Below are 21894 nucleotides of genomic sequence, written 5' to 3'. Positions count from 1 at the left end.
GTGATAGTTTGCTAAGAATGATGGTTTCCAGCTGCATCCATGTCCCTACAAAGGACACAAACTCATCCTTTTAATACTGAATACAGCTGGGTACAGTGGCTCAGCCTGTAATCCAGCACTTTGGGAGGCCGAGGCAGGTGGATCACGTGAGGTCAAGAATTTGAGACGAGCCTGGCCAACATGATGAAACCCCATCTCTACTAAAAATACAAAATTAGCTAGGTGCGGTGGTGCATAATCCCAGCTACTTGGGAGGCTGAGGTAGGAGAATCACTTGAACCCAAGAGGGGGAGGTTGCAGTGAGCCAAGATCGTGCCACTGCACTCCAGCCTGGGCAACGAGAGCAAAACTCTGTCTCAAAAAAAAAAAAAAAAGAGTTCTGAATATAGGCCCCCAATCTCTTCTGGCTTGTAGGATTTTTGCTGAAAAGTCTGCTGTTAGCCTGATGAGGTTCCCTTTGTAGGTTTACCTGCCCTTCTCTCTAGCTGCATTTAATATTTTTTCTTTCGTGTCAGCCTTGGAGAATCTGATAACTATGTGTCTTGTGGATAGTCATCTTGTATAGTATCTCACAAGGGTTCTGTCTGTGTTTCCTGAATTTAAATGTTGGCATCTCTGACGAGGTTTGGGATATTATCATGGATGATGTCCTGAAATATGTTCTACAAGTTCCTTTTCTCTCCCTCTTTTTCAGGAACACTAGTGAATATAGATTTGATCTCTTCACATAATCTCATATTTCTCAGAGGTTTTCTTCATTATTTTTTATTTATTTTTGTGTGACTGAGTTATTTCTGAGAAGCAATCTTTGAGGTCTGATATTCATTCCTCAGCTTGGTCTAGTCTGCTGTTAATACTTGTGATTGTATTATTAAATACTTGTGGTGTGTTTTTCAGCTCTGTCAGTTCAGTTTGGTTCTTTCTTAAAATTATCGTTTCAACCTTCAGCTCCTGTATTGTTTTATTGTAATTCTTAGATTCTTTGGAGTTGGTTTCAGTTTCTCCGGAATTTTCATGATCTTTATTTCTAGCTGTGTTCTGAATTCTTTGCCTGTTATTTCAGTCATTTCAACCTGGTTAAGCACCATTAGTGGAACTAGTGCAGTCATTTGGAGGAAAAAGACGCTTTGGCTTTTTGAATTGCCAGAGTTCTTGTGCTGATTCTTTCTCATCTGTGTGGGCTGATGTTCCTTTAACTGTGGGGTAGTTTGAGTGTAGTCAGTTGACTTTGTTTCTGGATATTTTCAGAGGGCTGAGACTTTGTCTTGGGTGTTTTTTTGTAGCTGAATTATTGTCGTTAGTGTTATTGGGAAATGTATTTGCACAATATTTTTAGTATTGAAGTTTGGGATGTGATTCAGTAGATGGTGCTTAAACATACTGGTTAGTAGCTAGGCACTTGCTCAGCCAAATGGTTCTTCTGTATTTCCTCACATTTACAAGGCATGCTCCTTTCAAAGAAGTTTTAAAATTCTGACTACTTAATTTTATCAAATGACTTTTCAAAATCTATTGAAATGGCCTTTAGGTAAATTATACTAACAAAAGTTTTAATAGTTATTCTTTTTGTTAATATAAAAGTTTTATTGGATTTATCAATCGGAATTTTAACATGTATTTATATTTTTGTGGTCTCATTTTTCAGGTTATATGACCAAAAACTTGCAGTAACTTTTGTTACTGCAACTCTGCTGCTTGAAAACTTCCACTGTTTCTTTTCCTCCTGCAGAATAAACCTTGGAGATTAACCTTAACATTTAATTAAATCTGACTTCATCTTTTTTATTGATACATAATCATTGTACCCATTTATAGGGTACATGTGATATTTTGATGCATGCATGCAATGTGTAATGATCAAATCAGGTTATTTAGAATGGCTATCATTTTTGTGTCAGGAATATTTCAAATCTTCTTTTATAGATATTTTGAAATATATAAGACATCGTTGCTAACTATAGTTGCCCTACTATGCTATCAAACAGTAGAACTTAACCATTCTAAATAACTATATGTTTTTACACATTAACCAACCTCTCTTAATCCCCTCCACCACTCCCCCAACACCCTTCTCACAACCTCTGGTAACCACCATTCTACTCTATACCTCCACAAGATAAACTTTTTAAGTGCCCACATATGAGTAAGAACACATAATACTTGTCTTTCTGTGGCTGTCTTATTTCACTTAACAGACAACCTCCAGTTTTATCCATAATGCTGCAAATGACAGGATTTCATTCATTTAATGGCTACATAATATTCCATTGTGTATATATACCACATTTTATCTATTTATCCTTTGATGGAAACTTAGGTTGATTCTATACCTTAGCTGTAGTGAATAGTGTTCCAGTAAACCTGAGAGTGCAGGTATCCCTTTGATTTCCTCTCTTTTGGAGAGACAATGAGTAGTGGGATTGCTGGACTAATTGTATGATAGTTCTATTTTTAGTTTTTTGAGAAACCTCTGTGCTGTTTTCCATGATAGCTGTACTAATTTACATTCCCACCAATAGTATTATAAGAATTCTCTTTTCTCTTCATCCTTACTAGCATTTGTTGTTTTTTGGTAATAGCCATTCCAACTTGGATAAGATGATATTTCATTGTGGGTTTGACTTGCATTTCTCTGATGATTTGTGATGTTGAACGTTTTTCATAGGCCATTTGTATGTCTCCTTTTGAGAAATGTATATTCAGATCCTTTACCCACTTTTTGATGGTATTATTTGTTGTTTATTTTTGCTGTTGAGTTGTTCTAGTTCCTTGAATACTAATATATTCTGGATATTAGTTTCTTATTAAATAAATGGTTTGCAAATATTTTCTCCCATTACACAGGTTGTCTCATCACTCTGTTAATTGTTTCCTTTGTTGTACAGAAGACTCCTATTTTAATATAGTCCCATTTCTGACCCCATCTTTATTGATCTATAACTTTCAAGCACATAGCCTTCTTTTCAATCATATTTGATCTCATTTTTCCTAAAAAGTCTCTCTTTCTTATTCCTGTGTACACTTTAAAAAATGAGAATAATACGATCCTCTTTCTGGAAGCAATACATCATTCTTTCCAATTTGTTTTATATGTCATATGTCATCTCCTTTCTAAAATATGTGTATGTGTAATATGTGTATATGTGTGGTATTGTGTGTGTAAAACTTACCTGTAAGCTTAGTTATTATTGGAGTAAGAATGTGGAAATTAACCTGCTATCTATCTATGTCTGTCTATAGTATATGTATATTATATATGTTTTATATATATATAAACATGACTAGATGATGAAAAACTAATCTATGTGTATAAAGCAGTGTAGTAGACATTAAAATTTGCCACCCGGATTCCCTTTCAAAGAAGGATCTGTGCTCTAGAGGCTAAGAGTGCTGTTAAGGGACACCCTTCAACTGTCAGTCCCTTCATTGGTTTCCTGACCTCCAGAGAACTTCCTTTTCTGAGGAAGCTTCTTTCCAGGAACCATCCAGTGACTGCTCAAGTTGGAGCAGAAAGGCTTGGCTATTTCAGTCCAGGGACAACTATGATCGGTACTTTCAGCTCTAGAACTCTTCTTCGAGCCAGTTGTGGCTATTAGGCCTCCATCATAGCTAATTTCTCCATCTGCCCAATCCTGCCTCTTCCCTTGACTGCCAAAGGCATTGATTCCAAAGGCATTCGCAATAAACATTCTGAACACTAAACTTCCCCGGAGAGTCTATTTCCCAGGAACCTAACTGTAATAAGTAGTTTGTTTATTACAGCCCTTATCTCTATTTGTTTTGTTTGTGTATGTATCTGATTCCATTTTTGAACCATAACTAGTTTGAGGGCAAGGGTCATCTTTGAATTTCTGGTATTAAACACAGCAATAGTATTTTAGGCCTCTGTAGAAAAAAAAAAAATATATATATATATATATACACACACATATATATACACACACACACGTATCTATATTTATCTATGCATACTAATTAACTGAACAAATTTACTAAATGTAAAATTTCTTTAATTTAGAGTTTTAAAGATTTTATTTAAAATGTTTTCCAGCTTTCAGATGAAATGGAGACAGAGAAGAATATAGAGGTACTTAAAATTTCTGTTCTGCCAGATTGTATATCAAGTGTATTATGTAGGACTAAAATAACGTTTACAACAATATAAATATAGCTCTAAATATAGAGAGAGGTACCAGAGGAGAGGGTTGGAAACAGGTATAGAAGCTTTCTCTTTCTGCCTGGTCTTTATTTATTTATGTGTAGTCTAGCTAAAAGTCTTGATCATTTGAGTTTATGTCAAAATTAGTTCTGAAATACAATTTTGTTTTTATTTTAGGTATGGCATATGAATGTACCAGGGTTTTTAATTTCAGAGAAGCAGAACATATGAAGGTTTTTCTTTATTTTTTGCAGGGGGTGTGGGGAATGGAGCCTCACTCTGTGGTCCAGGCTGGAGTGCAGTGGTGCAACGCTGGCTCACTGCAACTTCTGCCTTCCAGGTTCAAGTGATTCTCCTGCCTCAGCCTCCCAAGTAGCTATGATTACAGGTGCATGCCACCCTGCACAGCTAATTTTTGTATTTTTAATAGAGATGGAGTTTCACCATGTTGTCCAGGCTGGTCCCGAACTCCTGACCTCAAGTGATCCACCCACTTCAGCCTCCCAGTGTGCTGGGATTACAGGCGTGAGCCACCGTACCCGGCCGAAGGTGTTTCTTTGATGGGATATATAATTTTTAGTTAATTTAGTAAAAAGAAGTAAAATAATTATGTTAATGAGTGATAGTTAAATGTTGGTCTTCTGTAGTTATACAAGTCTACTATATTGAGAAGAGTGAAATATTTACTCTCCTGTTATATTTTCCTCTTTCTAGGGTTGCAGCTTCACAGGATTCAAAGCAAATGAACTTTCTAAGCTACCCAGACATTTGGATGCTGAACGAATTTATCTTTTTATTTTAAAAGCCCATAATTTTGATGTATGTAAATATTTCATTTTATTGTAGGATAAATTTTGACAGTATGATTTAATGAATCAGACCTATATTTAAAGCTATGAGAAATTAAGTGTTTAGCAAGATTTGATCCTTTGGGCATTAAATTTGGCAGGAAAGACAAGTGATGTGTTTAACCCACTGATTACCAGAAAAGAATGTTTTAAACTCTGTGTTACTGCTTTGGGACCCTGAGGTTGCTAGTGTACACTGGCTTGGCATGTAACCGTAACAGGTGTGTTTTCCTTCTTGTCTGTTCCTGCTCTGTCAGCTCAGGATGTTTCAGCCTGATCATTTTTGATCCTGAAATAAGTTGTGAGTGCCCTTCTTCACAACCCTTCTGGGTGTTTCTTTTGAGTCTCCAAGTGTCTGTGGGAATTTTTGGGTAGTATCCCTATAGGGTAACCAAACGATGGGAAACTGCAGGTGTTGGGAGGTCATTAGATCAATAACCAGTGAATACCAGGGCTAAAATGAGGATAAGATGGTTACCTGGTAAAACTGGTCATTTTGCCCTCCATGATTAAATTATCCATGATTAAATGGATACATTGCCATTTAATCCAATTTTGATTAATTGTTTGCTTAGAAAGAACACTAGACAGGCTCAGGATAGGGGCTTATTGGAATAGAAGTCCATGATTGTTTATATTTGTCCTCAGTGGAAAAGGTGGAAATAATGGCATGAATCTTACATGTTTGCTGTTCTTGGTTGTCCTTTCAATATCTACTAGCCAAATATGGTTATTGAGCATATGAAATGTGGCTAGTATGACTGAGGAGCTGAATTTTTTATTGTATTTCTTTTAACTACTTTATATATAAATCTAAAAACTAAATTTCATTTAGTTATTAAAATGCTTTTAATTATGCTTGGAACAAAATTACAAACATGTATTCTATGAAGTCTAAATATTAATCTAGTACTTCTGATGAAAATGTAGTGTTCAAGTTGAGATATGCTATCAAAAATATATACCATATTTCAAATGCCTAGTACCAAAAATGGAATGCAAAATATTTTAATAATTTTTATAAAAATTATGTGTTGAAATATTTTAAATATATTTGATTAAATAAAATGTCACTAAAATTAATTTCACTCTTTACTTTTTTAATGTGACTACAAGAAAATTTAACATGTATGTGGCTCATGTTAAATTTCTGTTGGACAGTGCTGATCTGTAAGCATTGAAAGCATACTCTTTATAAAGCCTATTTACATTAACATGTTTTGTAATATATTTTAATCTCCATGCATCTCTCTTTTGTTTTTTTCCATAGGAAAGAGTTTTTAAAATCTGGAAGACTCATTTTCTCTCAGAAGCCTCCATTGCTCTTTTGCATGACTCCTTTTGGTGGTGGTTTCTCCATAAGTTCAGGGTATAGTGATTTTTAAAAATTTCTTTTTAAGTTGATTTTTGGCTTAATTAATTTTTCAGTAGAGATAAGTCTAGTACAAAAATGCTTTTCTGGATGCAACTACAGAGATGAGTTTTTGAGCATTCCACACATTAGAAATCCTATTTGAAGTCTAGAGTTCTTTCAGAGGAGTTAAAACTTTAATATAGATTTCAAAAGATTCTGGATCTTTGAAATTAGACTTCATATATTATATATATCATAATATATATCACATATTATATAATTAGAGTCTAAGTCAGATTTTTAATCAGAAGATCCAGAATTAGAAGGGTGAGAATTCTGATTAGGATTGAACAGATAAAGAAGGTGTATTAGTCTGTTTTCACACTCTTATAAAGAACCACCTAAGACTGGGCAATTTATGAAGGAAAGAGATTTAATTGACTCACATTTCCATATGGCTGTGGAGGCCTCACGAAACTTAAAATCATGGTGGAAGGCAAAAGGGAAGCAGGCACCTTCTTCACAGGGAGGCAGGAAAGAGAGAAAGGGAGGGGAAAGTGCCACACTTTTTAAACCACAGATCTCATGAGAACTCACTATTACGAGAATATCATGGGGAAAACCATTCCCATGATCCAGTCACCTCCCATCAGATCCCTCCCTCAACATATGGGGATTACAATTCAAGATGAGATTTGGTTGGGGAGACAGCCAAACCATATCAGATGTGGTATCTAGGAATCAATAAGAGAAGAAATAAGCAGCACATGAAACTGTGTTTTACTAGAAGAATTTCAGTAATAATATTATAATACTCTTAATGTTCTAAAAAATAGCTCTTGGGACCTTGACTACAAAAAAGACAAGTACCTGAAAAGTGCATCATTCCCCTCCAAACAACAATAAAATAAAGACATTTAACTTATAAAGTCAGTTTTTTTTTTTAACCCATCATATAAAGTAGATTTCAAAGCAAAGAATGTTACCACAGATAAAGAAAGTAATTTTATAATGCTGAAGTGGTCAACTCATCAACCTGACTTAACAATTCCAAGTATTTATGCACCTAATACAAATGCTTCAAAACACATTTAATAAAAACTTGTAATACTTTAAAAAGAAATACACAAATCAATACGTATAGAGACTTCAGTCCCTTCTTTGAATAGTTGGTAGAATATACAGAAAATTAGTAAGGATGCAGAATGATATAGAAGGCTTAAACAACACTCTCAAGCAACTTGATATAATTGACATTTATTAAACATCTCTCCTGTATTAGTTGGTTTTGTGCTACAATAACAGAATATAACAGAATGGTGATTTATAATGGATAGAATGAATTGACTCACAGTAGGCTAGGAAGTCCAAGATAGAGGGGCCAGCATGTGGTGAGGGCCTTTTTCCTGCATCATCCCTTGGCAGCAGGTAGAAGATGAGAGAGGGAACAAGCAAGAGGGCCCCTCCTATGATAACAAACACACTTCTGTGATAATGGCATAATGTGTTCATGAGGGTAATGTCCCCAAGACCCAAACACCTCCCATTAGGCCTCATCTCCCAACACCACTGCACTGGGGATCAAGTTTTCAATACATGAACTTTGGGGGACACATTCAAATCATAGCACCTCCCAATAACAGCAGAATACACATTTTTCTCAAGTCCACATTAAGCATTTAAGATTAACTATATTCTGAGCTAGGAAAATATCCCAATAAGTTTATAAGAATTCAAGTCAAACACAGTATTTTCAGATCAAAATGGAATTATAAAATAATAACAGATATCTAAAAAATCCCCAAATATTTGGAAATGAACACAATTCTCAGTAACCATGGATCAAATCAGGAATCAATAAAGAAATCAGAAATTCTTTTGAACTAAATGAAAATGAAAACAGATTAAAATGTGTGAGATATAACTAAAGCAGTATTTAGAGAGAAAATCATAGAATTAAAATGCCTACATTAGAAAAAAGAGGAAGTTCTCCAAAAAGAGGAAGTTCAGCTTCTACCTTAAGAAAGTGGAAAAAGAAAAAAAAAAAACCAAACCTATGGAAAGCAGAAGAAAATAAAATAATAAAGACCAGAGAGAAAATTAATAACATTAAAAAGAGAAGACAAAGAAACTCAATTAGGCCAAAAGTTAGTTATTCCAGAATTCTAAAAATGAGGTAGCACAAGAGCAGACTGAAGCCTCTGTTTCACTGAGAGTGACCATAGAAGAAACAAAACCCAAATACAGCTCGTTACTTAACTTAATTGAGTCAAGCTCCTAAAGGCTTAGCAAAGGAAGAGGAATGCCTATTCCCAAGCATAAATATTATGTACCTCAGTTTCTACAGGCCTATGAAAGATGCCCAGCTCTCAAACAGAAGGTATAAGACATATAAAGAAGGAAAGGAATTGTGGGGTTGTTTGGTATGAAAATGATCAGCTTAATGAGAAAATGTCACATTGTTTTTCCAGGTGAATATACAATTTTATACTCCCGTTAATATATTGAGTTCCTATTGTTCCTGAACAACCAGTGGGTCAAAGAAGAAATCAAAAAGGAAGTCAGAAAATACCTTGAGATAAATGAAAACAAAAACACAACATACCAAAACTTATGAGATGTAGCACAAGCAATGCAAAGAGGGAAATTTATAGCTGTAAATTCTTACATTAAAAAATAAGAAACCCATAGCAATTAGGCCAGAGAAAGAAATAAAAGTATCCTAATAGAAAAGGAAGAAGTGAAATATCTCTGTTTGTAATAACATCTTATATACAGAAAATCCTAAAGATTCCCCCAAAAAACTGTTTGAAATATTATATGAATTAAGTTGCAGGATACAAAATCAACATTCAAAAATTAGTAGTATTTCTGTACAGTTACAATGAATTATACAAAAAAGAAATCAAGAAAACAATTCTGTTTACAATAGTAATAACAAAAAGTAAAATACTTAGATTTAAACTTAACCAAGGAGGTGAGAAATCTGTATACTAGAAACATAAAACACTGATAAAAGAAATTGACGATGACACAAATAAATGGAAAGATATCCTGTGTTTATAGATGGAAAGAATTAGTTTAATTAAAATGTCTTTACTACCCAAAGCAACCTACAGAATCAATGCAATCACTAACAAAATTCCAGTGGTGTTTTCACAGAGACAGAAAAAAACAGTCCTAAAATTTATATGGAACTACAGAAAATCCTGAATAGTCTGAGCAATCTTGAGCAAAAAGAACAAAGCTTGAAGTATCAGACTACCTAACTTCAAAAATATACTATAATGCTGTAGTATTGTAGTAAAAAACAACAACAGAGAATTGACATAAAAACAGACACATATACCAATAGAACAGAAAAGAGAGCCCCCAAATAAATCTACACATTTACAATTAATTGGTTTTCAACAAAGGTGCCAAGAACACATGATGGAGAATGGCCAGTCGTCAATAACTATTGTTGGGATAACTGAGTATCCACATGCAGAAGAAGGAAATTGAGCCCTTATTTCACACCATTTACAAAAATCAAGTCAGTATGAATTAAAGACTTAAATATAAGATCTGAAACTGTAAAACTACTAGAAGAAAACAGGAAAAGCTCCATGACATTGGTTTGTACAATGATTTTTTGTATATGAAGCCAAACGTACAGGCAACAAAAGCAAAAAATAGACAAATGGAATTGCATAAAACTAAAAAGCTTCAGCACAGCAAAGCAAACAGTCAATAGATTGAAGAGAGAACCTGTAGAATGGGAGAAAACATTTGAAAACCATACATCTGATAAGGGGTTAATGTCTGAAATATATAAGCAATTTAAACAACTTAATAGCAGGAAAGCAACCTGATTTTAAAAGAAACAAAGTAAATTAGTAAATTAGTACAGTCATTTTAGAAAATAGTATGAAGTTTCCACAAAAAAACTGAAAATAGAATCACCGTAAGATCCAGCAATCTCGTTTCTGTTTATATCCAAAGGAGTTAAAATTCCTGTGTTGAAAAGATTTGCACTTTCATGTTCATTTTAGCATTAATCACATAGCCAAGACATGAAAGCAACCTGAATGTCCATCAGTGGATGAATGGATAAAGAAGATTTGGTATATAAATATATATACACTATATATATTTGGTATATATAATATATATATTAAAATATATATAGTAATCCATCACAAATATATTTCACAAATATTTATACTATGTATATATAGTTTATATGGTTTATAGTTTATATGGATTACTATATGACCTTTAAAAACAAGGATATTCTGTAATTTCCAACAACATAGATGGAACTGGAGGATATTTTGCTAACTGAAATAAGCCAGGTACAGAAAGACAAATACTGTATGATCTCACATGTGGAGTCTAAAATAGTCAATTTCATAGAAACAGAGAGCAGAAAGATAGTTACCAGAGGCTGAGGGTGGGAGAAATGGGGAAAGGTGCGATGATCAAATGATACAAAGTTTCAGTTACACCAGAGAAATAAGTTTTAATGATCTGTTATACTGCATGGTGACCACAGTAAATAATATGTTTCAAATTTGATAAAAATAATTTGATAAAATTTTTAAAATGGGCAAAGGCTCTAATCAAATGCTTCTCAAAGGAAGACATAAAAATAGCTATGTGAACAGTATGTGAAAAAATGCTCAACATCACTAATCATTAGGGAAATACAAACCAAAACCACAATGGGATGTCATCTCACACACCTGTTTGATATATGAGATGTTATCTCACATGGCTATTATCAAAAAAGATGCAAGATAACAAGTTTTGGTGAGGATATGGAGAAAAGGAAACACTTGTATACAGTTGGAAATGTGAATTACTACAGCTAATATGGAAAACAGTATGGATTTCTCAAAAACTAAAAATAGAACTACTACATGCTCCAGTAATCCCACTTCTGGGTATACATCCAAAGGAATTGAAATCAATATGTCAAATAGATATCTCTCTGTCCACATTCATTGCAGCACAATAGCTAAGACAGGAGATCAACCTAAGTGTCCATCATGGAAGTCAGCCTAATTGTCTGTCAATGAATTAATGGATAATGTGGTGTAAATGCACAGTAGAATATTTTTGGGCCTTAAAAAAGGAAATCCTAACATTCATGACAGCCTGAATGAACCTGGAGGACGTATTGCCAAGTGGAATAAGCCAGGCTTATAAAGATAAACATCACATGATCTCACTTACATGTGGAATCTAAAAAAGTTGAACTCAGAGAAGTAGAGAGCAGAGCAGTAGTTACAGAGGCTGAGCTGAAGGCTGGGAATGGGCACATGTTCAAAGGGTAAAGAGTTTCAGTGAGACAGGAGGAATAACTTTGAGACCTGTTGCACAACGTGGTCACTACAGTTAATAGTACTATATTATATACTTCAAAATTGCTAAAAGTAAATTTTAAATGTCTCACCTCAACAAATTATAAGTAACTGAGATAATGGATACATTAAGGAGCTTGATTTAATCATTTCACATTGTATTCATATATCAAAATGATACATTGTACCCTATACATACAATTATGATTTATAAATTAAAATTAATGAAACATTAAAAATCAAAGAAGAAAGATCTGAAATCAACCACACCATCTCAAATATTAAGTAACCGGAAACAGAACAAATTAAATCCTAAGTTAACAGAAGGAAGGAAATAATAAATATTGCAACAGAGATAAATGAAGTGAAGAATAGAAAAACAGAAAAAAATTAACAAAACTAGGAGTTCTGTCTCTGAGAAGAACAAAATGGACAAACCTTTAGCTGGAATGACTATTAAAAAATACGGAAGACTAATTACTAAAATTATAAATGAAAGTGGGGACAATATTTTCAGTTTAATGGAGTTAAAAAGAATTGTAAGTGCTGTAAACTAATATATGCCAACAAATTGGAATAATGTAGTTGAAGTGGACACATTCTTAGAAACATACAATTTAACAAGATAGAATCACAAAGAAATAGACAATCTAAACATTATAACTATTAAGGAGATTGAATCAGTAATCAAAAACCTCCCATCAAAGAAAAGCCCTGTACCAGATGTACCAGATGGCATCACTGGGGAATTCTACCAACATTTAAAGAATAAACACCAGTCCTTCTGAAACTCTTTCAAAAAGTTGAAGAGGAAACACTTTCTAACTCAACCTGTGAGTTAGAAGGTGTTACTCTGATACTAAAGCCCAAGAAAGACACTACAATAAAAATAACAGAAACTACCAATATCTTTTATGATGAATTTTGACACAAAAATCCTCAACAAAATACCAGCAAATCAAAAGCAACAGCATATTAAAAGGATTATACACCATAACCAATGGGATTTATTCCTGGAATGCAAGGATAATTAACTCATCAAATGTTTGCATGCTTTTTGTTGTCAGGTACTGTGCTAAGGCCTTGAAATACAAAGTTGCAAAAATATGATCCCTGTTCTTATTTAATCTTACTTCACTCTTTTAAAATAAGTATATATTACCTACATTTGACAGATGAGAAACCTGGGACTTAATTAACTTGCCCAGGGTAATACAGCTAATGCAAAACAGCCAGTGTTAAAATTTGGGTCTGCATTATGCCAAAACCCATGCTGATTCTCCTATACCAATTGATCTGCTCATAAAAATAAATAAAATTGCTGTCATCATGTAAACAAATTCCAGTTTTAAATTGTAATATTGACTTTAATTTCACACATTTTTTTAAGCCTGACAGAGAAAACCAAGATTGCTTATTCGATAGAATTTCAGAAAGTTATGTGACACTTTTCATGAGCATACCTCTAAGTCGAAAGGATGCATTCTTTCAGGTAAACATTGAAATTAACAGTTATGCTAATTATTTTTAAAGTGAATGAAATAGAAAAAATAGTTATTTTATTTAAACCTGTATGAGAATATATTTTGTTACTTTTGAAAGCAAAGTTGTCTGGTGTAGAGCATTAGTAATATTTTAAAAGTTATGTTCTTATTAACCCCTCAAAATATTGTATTCCCTGGCATCAAGGTCTTACTTAATCTCCCTAGTGACTACAGGTACTTTGTTTGCATAGTAATAATTTTAAAACTATTGACTCATTCTATGTATGTTCCTGTCTTTTTTCTGTTTACCTACAAAATTATTTATGACTTTTACTTTATAATGAATCTTGATCCATTTAGGAGGACTTTGCAAGTTTATTTTATGCCCAAGGACTAAGCACCTGTTACAGTAAAGTACAATGCATAAAATTATGAATCAAATGCTTGCCGTGCTTTTCTGTTATTGTACTAACTGATGGATAGGATTGACTCAAATAAGTAATGTCCCTGGGTAGTGTGAAATGAAGATGGTAGGAATCTCACTGAGTATTTTTAAGTTTACTACTTAGCATTTCAAAACACAAGCCATATTCAGATACGTTGTTACATTAGCAGTTTATAAATCAGAAATCATAGTAAATACTTTGGAGTTTGTCAATGTTTTCATGAGAAAGCCATACCCAAAATAAAAAGGTAAGTGTTTTTCATGATGAAAATATAAACAAGCCTAAATTCACAAATTTGCCAAATATTTATATTTAATCTTGACCTATCTTACTCACAAACACATTTGTAAAGTATGATAGAAAGAAACTACCATTAGTAGACTGGAAATAAGGAGACTTTGGCTTCGTGTCCAGAATTTGCTACTGATTACCTGGGTGATTTCAGCAAGCCACTCAATCTCTCAGGTTGACAGCTGGGTTGTGTATCAAATGAAGAGGTTGATTAGATCTTGATTATTTTAAGACAGTGATTCTTAAATTTTTATCAAACAGTGATGTTCTGACAGGTTTTTACTTATTTGCAGCAAAAAGTTAATGATTAGGCATGTTGCAATTAAATTGTCTAAAGATCACAAAAACACCTGTTTCTGCTACCCATATTCTTTCAGTTAGTCTATTCTTCTATGGTTTTTATATTTTAACTATTTACTGAGAGTGCCTAGTCCACCTACATGATTTTATGAAATCAAGCACGCTTTAATACAGGGTCCTTAAGAAAAGGATAAGAGGCTTTTAAATATGGACAAAGAATAAAATGGTGGTAACATTGTGTATCCCCCATTCTTTAGTTTCTGTTTCTGCTTTTATGATCCAAATATTCTTGCTTGTGATGGATGTGTTGATAGATTTTATACTTACAACCTCTCTCAAACCATGATTTGACTTTTTCTGGGTTCTGATTTTCAGTAACTTTTTCTAAGAAGAAATTAGAAGTTGTTTGATTAAGTCACGAAGCCTCATTTGAGAACAGAAAAGATGTACTTAATGATTAGACTCCTTGACTTGCACTGTCTTCCTTTAAAACTCCCTGTCCATGAATTTATATGTGAGAACCACCTCCCTTCAGGATCTCATCTCTTTTTGACCATAATTTCAATTATTTTTAACTAATTCAAATAAGTGAGGGTTTTGTTACTATCAATGCATCTGATTTATATTTCCTAAGGAAGATAAATGTATTAATATTTAAGAAAGAAAACAAAAACTATCTTCTGGTCCACTATTTAGCACAAATTAATCTGAACCTAAATATATTTTGTATGGCTTTTACTTTCCTTTCTTCCAATGTCACACAATGATATTCTCAGAAATTTTCCAAATAGTTTGACATTTAATCTCCATCTCCTGAAGGCAGGATATTCATAGAAAATGTTTAGAAGTTCCCTTTATTCACCTTATTCAGCATTTTAATTTTAACCATTGGTATAATTTATGTATCACAAATAGAATATGCGATCATTTCTGGTAGAAAAAAATGCTCACGACTCATTTAATAAAATTAAATATGTCAACATATTATAGAGTTTTTCCTTTCTCCCTTCACTTCCCGAGAAAAATGATGGAGATCTTAAAAGAATACTGTCACTTACCAGCAAATTTGAGCACTAATAGATTGACTGTATTAGTCTCCTACTAATGTTGTAAAAATTATATATTTAGTAGCTTAAAGCAATAGAAATTAATTTTCTTGGCTATGGAGGCCAGAAGCCCCAAATGAGTCTTACAGGGCTAAAATCAAGGCATCAGCAGGACCAATGTCTTTAAGAGGGCCCGGAGGAGAATCTATTCTTTGCCTCTTCTGTCTTCTGGTGGTTGCCAGTATTCCTTAGCTTATGGTTGTATCACTCCAATCTCTGCTTCTATTTTTGAATTGCGTTCTCATTTTCTATAGTCAAATTTCCCTTGGCTGCTCTCTTATAAGGACACTTGTGATTACATTTAGAGCCCATGGGATAATCTCCTTTTTTTAAGTGGGGATTAAGTTAAGATCTTTAATCTTAACCCCCACTGAAGATCTTTATCACATTTGCAATATGCTTTTGCCTTTTAAGGTAACATTTACAGGTTCCAGGGATTAGAACATGTATATATTTTGCACCAATATTCAGTCTATCACAATGACTTGTAAGAGACCTTCTAATTCTAAAATTTTACAAAGTGATGACCTTAATGCGTGATTATAAATACTTACCTGAATGCAGAGTATGCAAATAGTTGTATCAATTTGTCTTTAATGTAAAAATATTGTGTTTTTCTATATTGAGTCACTCCCTGAGAGGAATTTAATAGTTTAGGGATTTGAAAGCTAACAGGATACTGGTAGTCCCTTTTATTTGTTGATTTCTGATTTTTTTTTTCTTTTTTTTTTTGAGATGGAATCTTACTGTGTCACCCAGGCTGGGAGTTCAGTGGTGCAATCTCAGCTCACTGAAACCTCTGCCTCCCAGGTTCAAGCGATTCTTCTGCCTCAGCCTACCGAGTAGCTGGAACTACAGGTGCCCACCACCACCCCCAGCTAATTTTTGTATTTTTAGTAGAGACAGGGTTTCACCATATTGGCCACACTGTTCTCGAACTCCTGACCTCGTGCTCCGCCTGCCTCAGCCTCCCAAAGTGCTGGGATTACAGGTGTGAACTACTGCACCCGTGGCCTCTGATTATGGTTTTAATATTGAAATAATACTGATTGCACTATGTAAACTCATGCAAACAACCTACAGTTACTTTAAAATGTACTTTTTATTGTTATGGCTCATATGCATCATTTACAAAAATTGCTTTTAGGTTCAGGGAGTGCACATGCAGTTCATTACATGGGTATATTGTATGAAAGATCCTGTCATTCAGGTAGTAAGCATAGCATAGTGAGTTTTTCACCCCTCACTCCCCACACCTCCCTCCCCTATCTAGTAGTCCCCAGTGTCTATTGTTCTCATCTTTATGTCCATATGTATTCAATGTTCAGCTCCCACTTAGAGAACATGTGGTATTTGATTTTCTGTTTCTGTGTTAATTAGCTTAGATTAATGGAGCTGCAACTATGTTGCTGCAAAGGACATGATTTTGTTCCTTTTTATAGCTATATGGTATTCAATGTTGTTTATGTACCACGTTTTCTTCATCCAGTCCACCACTGATGGATAGTTAGGTTGATTCCATGTCTTTGCTATTGTGAATAGTGCCATGATGAACATACAAGTGCATGTGTCTTTTTGATAGAATGACTTATTTTCCTTTGAGTAAACATGCCGTTATGGGATTCCTGGGTCTAATGGTAGTTCTGTTTTTTAAGTTGTTTGAGAAATCTCTAAACTGTTTTCCACAGTGACTGAACTAATAAACATTTACACCAACAGTGCATGAGCATTTTTTTTTCTCTGCAGCCTTGCCAGCATCCATTGTTTTTGAATCTTTAATAATGCATGCTCAGACTGATGTCAGATAGTATGTCACTGTGGTTTTGAGTTGCATTTCTCTAATGATTGGTGATATTAAGCATTTTTTCATATGTTTGTTTGCTGTGTGTATGTCTTCCTTTGAGAATTGGCTATTTCCTTTATCCACTTTTTAATGGGATTATTTCTTCTTTGTCGAATTGCTTAAGTTCCTTTATAGATTTTGGATATTGAGCCTTTGTTGGATAATTAGTTTGTGAATATTTTCTCCTATTCTGTAGGTTGCCTGTTTATGCTGTTGATAGTTTCCTACGTTGTGCAGAAGCTTTTTAGTTTAATTAGATCCTGCTTGTCAATTTCTGTTTTTGTTGTAGTTGCTTTTGCAGACTTAGTCACGTCTGCCAAGGCCAATGTCCAGAAAGGTACTTCCTAGGTTTTCTTCTAGGATTTTTATAGTATTACATCTTATATTTGTCTTTAATCCATCTTGAGTCAATCTTTGTATATAGTGATAGGTAGGAGTCCAGTTTTATTCTTCAGCATATTGCTAGCCAGTTACCCCAGCACCATTTATTGACTAAAGAGTCCTTTCCTGATTGCTTGTTTTGTCTACTTGTTGAAGATCAGATGTTTATAAGTGTGCAGCTTTATTTCCGACTTCTCTGTCCTTTCTGTTTGAATATGTGTCTGCTGTTGAACCAATACCATCCTATTTTGGTTACTGTAACCTTACAGTATAGTCAGAACTCAGGTAATGTGATGTCTCTAAATTTGTTCTTTTCGCTTGGGATTGCTTTGGCTGTTTGGGCTCATTTGTGGTTCAGTATGAATTTTAGAATAGATTTTTCTACTTCTGTGACAAATAGCATTGGTAGTTGGATAGGAATAGCATTAAATTTGTGGATTGCTTTGGGCAGTATGGCCATTTTTAACAATGTTGATTCTTCCATTCCACAAGTATGGAATGCTTTTCCATTTGTTCGTGTCACCTATGATTTCTTTGAGCAGTGTTTTGTAGTTTTCCTTGTAGAGATCTTTCACCTCCCTGGTTAGCTGCATTCCTGGGTATTTTATTTTTGGCTTTTGTAAATACAATTGCATTCTTGATTTGGCTCTCAGCTTTAACATTATGGGTGTATAGAAATGCTACTGAGTTTTGTACATTGGTTTTGTATTCTGAAACTGTACTGGAGTTGTTTATCAGTCTTAGGGACCTTTTGGCAGAGTCTTTAGGATGTTCTAGGTATGCAATTATATCATTAGTGAAGAGAGATAATTTGACTTCTTTTACTATTTGTATACCTTTTATTTCTTTTTCTTGCCTGATTGCTCTGGCTAGGACTTCCAGTACTAGTTAATTAGGAATGGTGAGAGTGGGCATCCTTGCTTTTTTTCAGTTCTTATGGGGAATGCTCCCAGCCTTTGCCCTTTTAGTATGATATTGGCTATGGGTTTGTCATGGATGGCTCTTATTATTTTGAGGTATGTTCCTTCAGTGCCCACTTTTTTGAGGATTTTTATCATGAAGCGATGTTGAGTTTTATCAAATGCTTTTTCTGCATCTGTTGAGATGATCATTTTTCTAAAAAATTCTATTTATGTGGTGAACCACATTTGTTGATTTGTGTACATTGAGCCAATGTTGCATCACAGGAATAAAGCTTATTTGATCATGGTGAATTCACATTTTGATATACTGCTGTATTTGTTGGCTAGAATTTTGTTGAGAAATTTTGCTTCTGTGTTCATCAGGGATATTGGCCTATAGTTTTTTTTTTTTTCCTTTTGTCTTTTCCAGATTTTGGTATCAGAGTTTTTGAATTGAACACTTTATCATTATGTATGGCCTTCTTCATCCTTTTTTACTGTTATCAGTTAAATGTCTGTTTTATCTTATAAGAATAGCTACTCTTGCTCTTTTTTTGTTTTCCCTTTGCATGGTAGATCTTTCTCCAACCCTGATGCTGGTTTGGTAGAATATGTGAGGAGAAGCCCCGCTAAGGTTCCTCAGTTTCTTTGAATAGTTTAAGTAGGATTGGTACCAGCTCTTCTTTGTTCAGCTGGTAGATTGTACTATGAGTCTGTCTGGTCCAGGATTCCTTTTGGTACATAGGTTTATTATTATTATTATTATTACTGATTCAACTTCAGAATTTGATATTGGTCTGTTCAGGGTTTCAATTTCTTCCTGGTTCAGTCATCAGAAGTTTTATATTTCTAGGAATTTATTATTTATTCTAGATTTTCTAATTTGTGTGTGTAGAGTTCATAATAATCTCTGAGAATCTATTGTATTTTTGTGGGATTGTTTGTAGTATCTCCTTTGTCATTTATGACCATGTTTATTTGTATCTTCTCTCTTTTTCTCTTTATTAATCTAGATAGTAGTCTATTGACATTGTTTATCCTCTCAAAGAATCAGCTTTTGACTTGGATGATCCTTTGTCTGGATTTCTGGGTCTCAACTTCATTAAGACCTGCTCTGATTTTAGTTACTTCTTGTCTTCTACTAGCTTTGGGGTTGTATTGTTCTAATTTTTCTGGTTCCTTTAGGTGTAATGTTATACTGTTAATTTGAGATCCTTGTAACTTCTCTATGTAGGTGTTTAGTGCCATAAACTTTGCTCTTAACATTGCTTTGGCTGCCTTACCAGAAATTTGGGCACGTTGTATCTCTGTTTTCATTCATTCCAAATATTTTGTTTATTTCTGCATAACTTAGTTGTTTACCCAAAAATCATTTAGGAGCAAGTTGTGTAATTTTCATGTAATTTTGTGGTTTTGAAAGATCTTCTTGATATTGATTTGTGTTTTTATTCCACTGTGGTATTATTTAACTTTTTTTGAATTTATTGAGACCTGCTTTATAGCTGAGCATGTGGTTGAACTTAGAGTAGGTTCCATGTGAAGATGAGAATAATGCACATTTGTAGTTGATAGGTGGAGTGCTCTTTAGATATTTATTAGGTCCAACTGATCAAGTGTTGAATTTAGTTCAGAACTTCTGTGTCAGTTTTCTGCCTTGATGATCTGTCTAATGCTGTCAGTGGAGTGTTGAAGTTTCCCACTAATATTGTGTGGCTAAGTCTTTTCATAGGTCCATAAGTACTTGTTTTATGAATCTGGGTTCTTCAATATTGGATGTGTATATATTTAGGAAAGTTAAGGCTTCTTGTTGAATTGAACCCTTTGTCATTATGTAGGGCCTTCTTTGTCCTTTTTTACTGTTATGAGTTAAATGTCTGTTTTATCTTATAAGAATAGCTACTCTTGCTCTTTTTTGTTTTCCCTTTGCATGATAGATCTTTCTCCAACCCTGAGGCTGTAGGTGTCATTATATGTGAGTTGGGTCTCTTGAGGAAAGTAGATAGATGAGTCTTGTCTTTTAAGTCAACTTGCCACTCTGTTCCTTTTAAGTGGGGCATTAAGACCGTATACATTCAAAGTAAGTATTGATATGTGAGATTTTGATTTTATTGTGAAGTTCTTAGCTTATTGTTTTGTATCTTCTATTGTGTAGTTGCTTTATTGTGTATGTGGGTTATATACTTCAGTTTGATTTTGTGTTAGTAGGCATCTTTTTTTTTTGTTTCTACATTTAGAACTCCCCTAATGATATCTTATAAGGCTGGTATAGTGGTACTGAATTACCTTAGTGATTGCTTGTCTGAAAAATATTCTATTCCTCCTTTACTTATGAAGCTTAGTTTAGTGGGATATGAAATTCTTGGTGGGAATTCACTTTCTTTGACAGTGCTGAAAATAGACCTCCAATCTATTCTGGCTTGAAAGGTTTCTGCTGAGAAGTCTGCTGTAAGCCTGATGGGATTCCCTTCATACATAATCTGACCATTTTCTCTAGGTGACTGTAAGATATTTTTATTAGCATTGGCCTTAGACACTCTGGTGACTGTATGTCTTCATGATATTCATTTTGTATGGTATCTGGCAGGTGTTCTCTTGATTTCTTAAATCTGGATGTCTATATCTCTAGCAAAATTAGGAAATTTTTCTTGAATTATTTTTTCAAATATGTTTTCCAGGTTGTGAACTTGTTCTCCTTCTCTTTCAGAAATACCAGTAATTCATACATTTGGTTGCTTTACATAATCCCATTTTTTGATACTTTGTTCATTTTTTTTTATTATTATTTTTTCTTTATTTTTGTCTGACTGGGTTAGTTCAAAATACTGGTCTTCAAGCTCTGAAAGTGTTTCTTCTGCTTCGTCTAGACTATTGATAAAACTTTCAGTGGTATTTTGAAATTTCTTCAGTGAGATTTTTATTTCCGGTGCTCTAATTGATTTCTTTTCATGATGTTTAGCTCTTCCTTCATTCCCTGGATTGCTTTAGAAGTTTCTTTGTGTTGATTTTTAATCTTTTCTTGAATCTCATTGAGCTTCCTTGCAATCCATGCTTTAAATTCTTACTTGTCATTTCTGAGTTTCTTTTTCAGTCAGGAACCATTGCGGAGGAACTAGAGTGATCCTTTGGTGGTGTTCAGATATTTTTGGTGTCAGAATTTTTTTTTTGGAGACAGTCTTGGAGTCTCATTCTGTCACCCAGGCTGGAGTGCAGTGACACAATCTCAGCTCACTGCAACCTCCACCTTTCAGGTTCAAGTGATTCTCCTGCCTCAGCCTCCTGAGTATCGGGGATTATAGGCATGTGCCACCACACCCTGCCAATTTTTGTATTTTTAGTAGAAACGGGGTTTCACCATGTTAGTCAGGCTAGTCTCGAACTCTTGACCTTGTGATCTGCCCACCTCAGCCTCCCAAAGTGCAGGAATTACAGGCG

The 21894-nt window shown here is 34.1% G+C and overlaps 1 protein-coding gene across 2 annotated transcripts in view; it reads left to right on the top strand.

The window, feature by feature from the left end:
• The window catches only part of FAM227B (family with sequence similarity 227, member B), a 279211-nt gene that overhangs the window by 26639 nt on the left and 230678 nt on the right, over positions 1–21894 (top strand). For both annotated transcript variants that reach the window (XM_011967306.1, XM_011967307.1), the window contains 4 exons: positions 4052–4087; positions 4874–4978; positions 6278–6376; positions 13100–13201. In XM_011967306.1, coding sequence (XP_011822696.1) covers positions 4052–4087; positions 4874–4978; positions 6278–6376; positions 13100–13201 — 342 coding nt within the window. The remainder of the gene's footprint in view (positions 1–4051; positions 4088–4873; positions 4979–6277; positions 6377–13099; positions 13202–21894) is intronic.

This window comes from Mandrillus leucophaeus, unplaced genomic scaffold (assembly GCF_000951045.1).
Source record: "Mandrillus leucophaeus isolate KB7577 unplaced genomic scaffold, Mleu.le_1.0 Scaffold798, whole genome shotgun sequence".
Lineage (NCBI taxonomy): Eukaryota > Metazoa > Chordata > Mammalia > Primates > Cercopithecidae > Mandrillus > Mandrillus leucophaeus.
The sequence above is the reverse complement of the archived record's forward strand: the minus strand, read 5'-3'. Positions and strand labels throughout refer to the sequence as shown.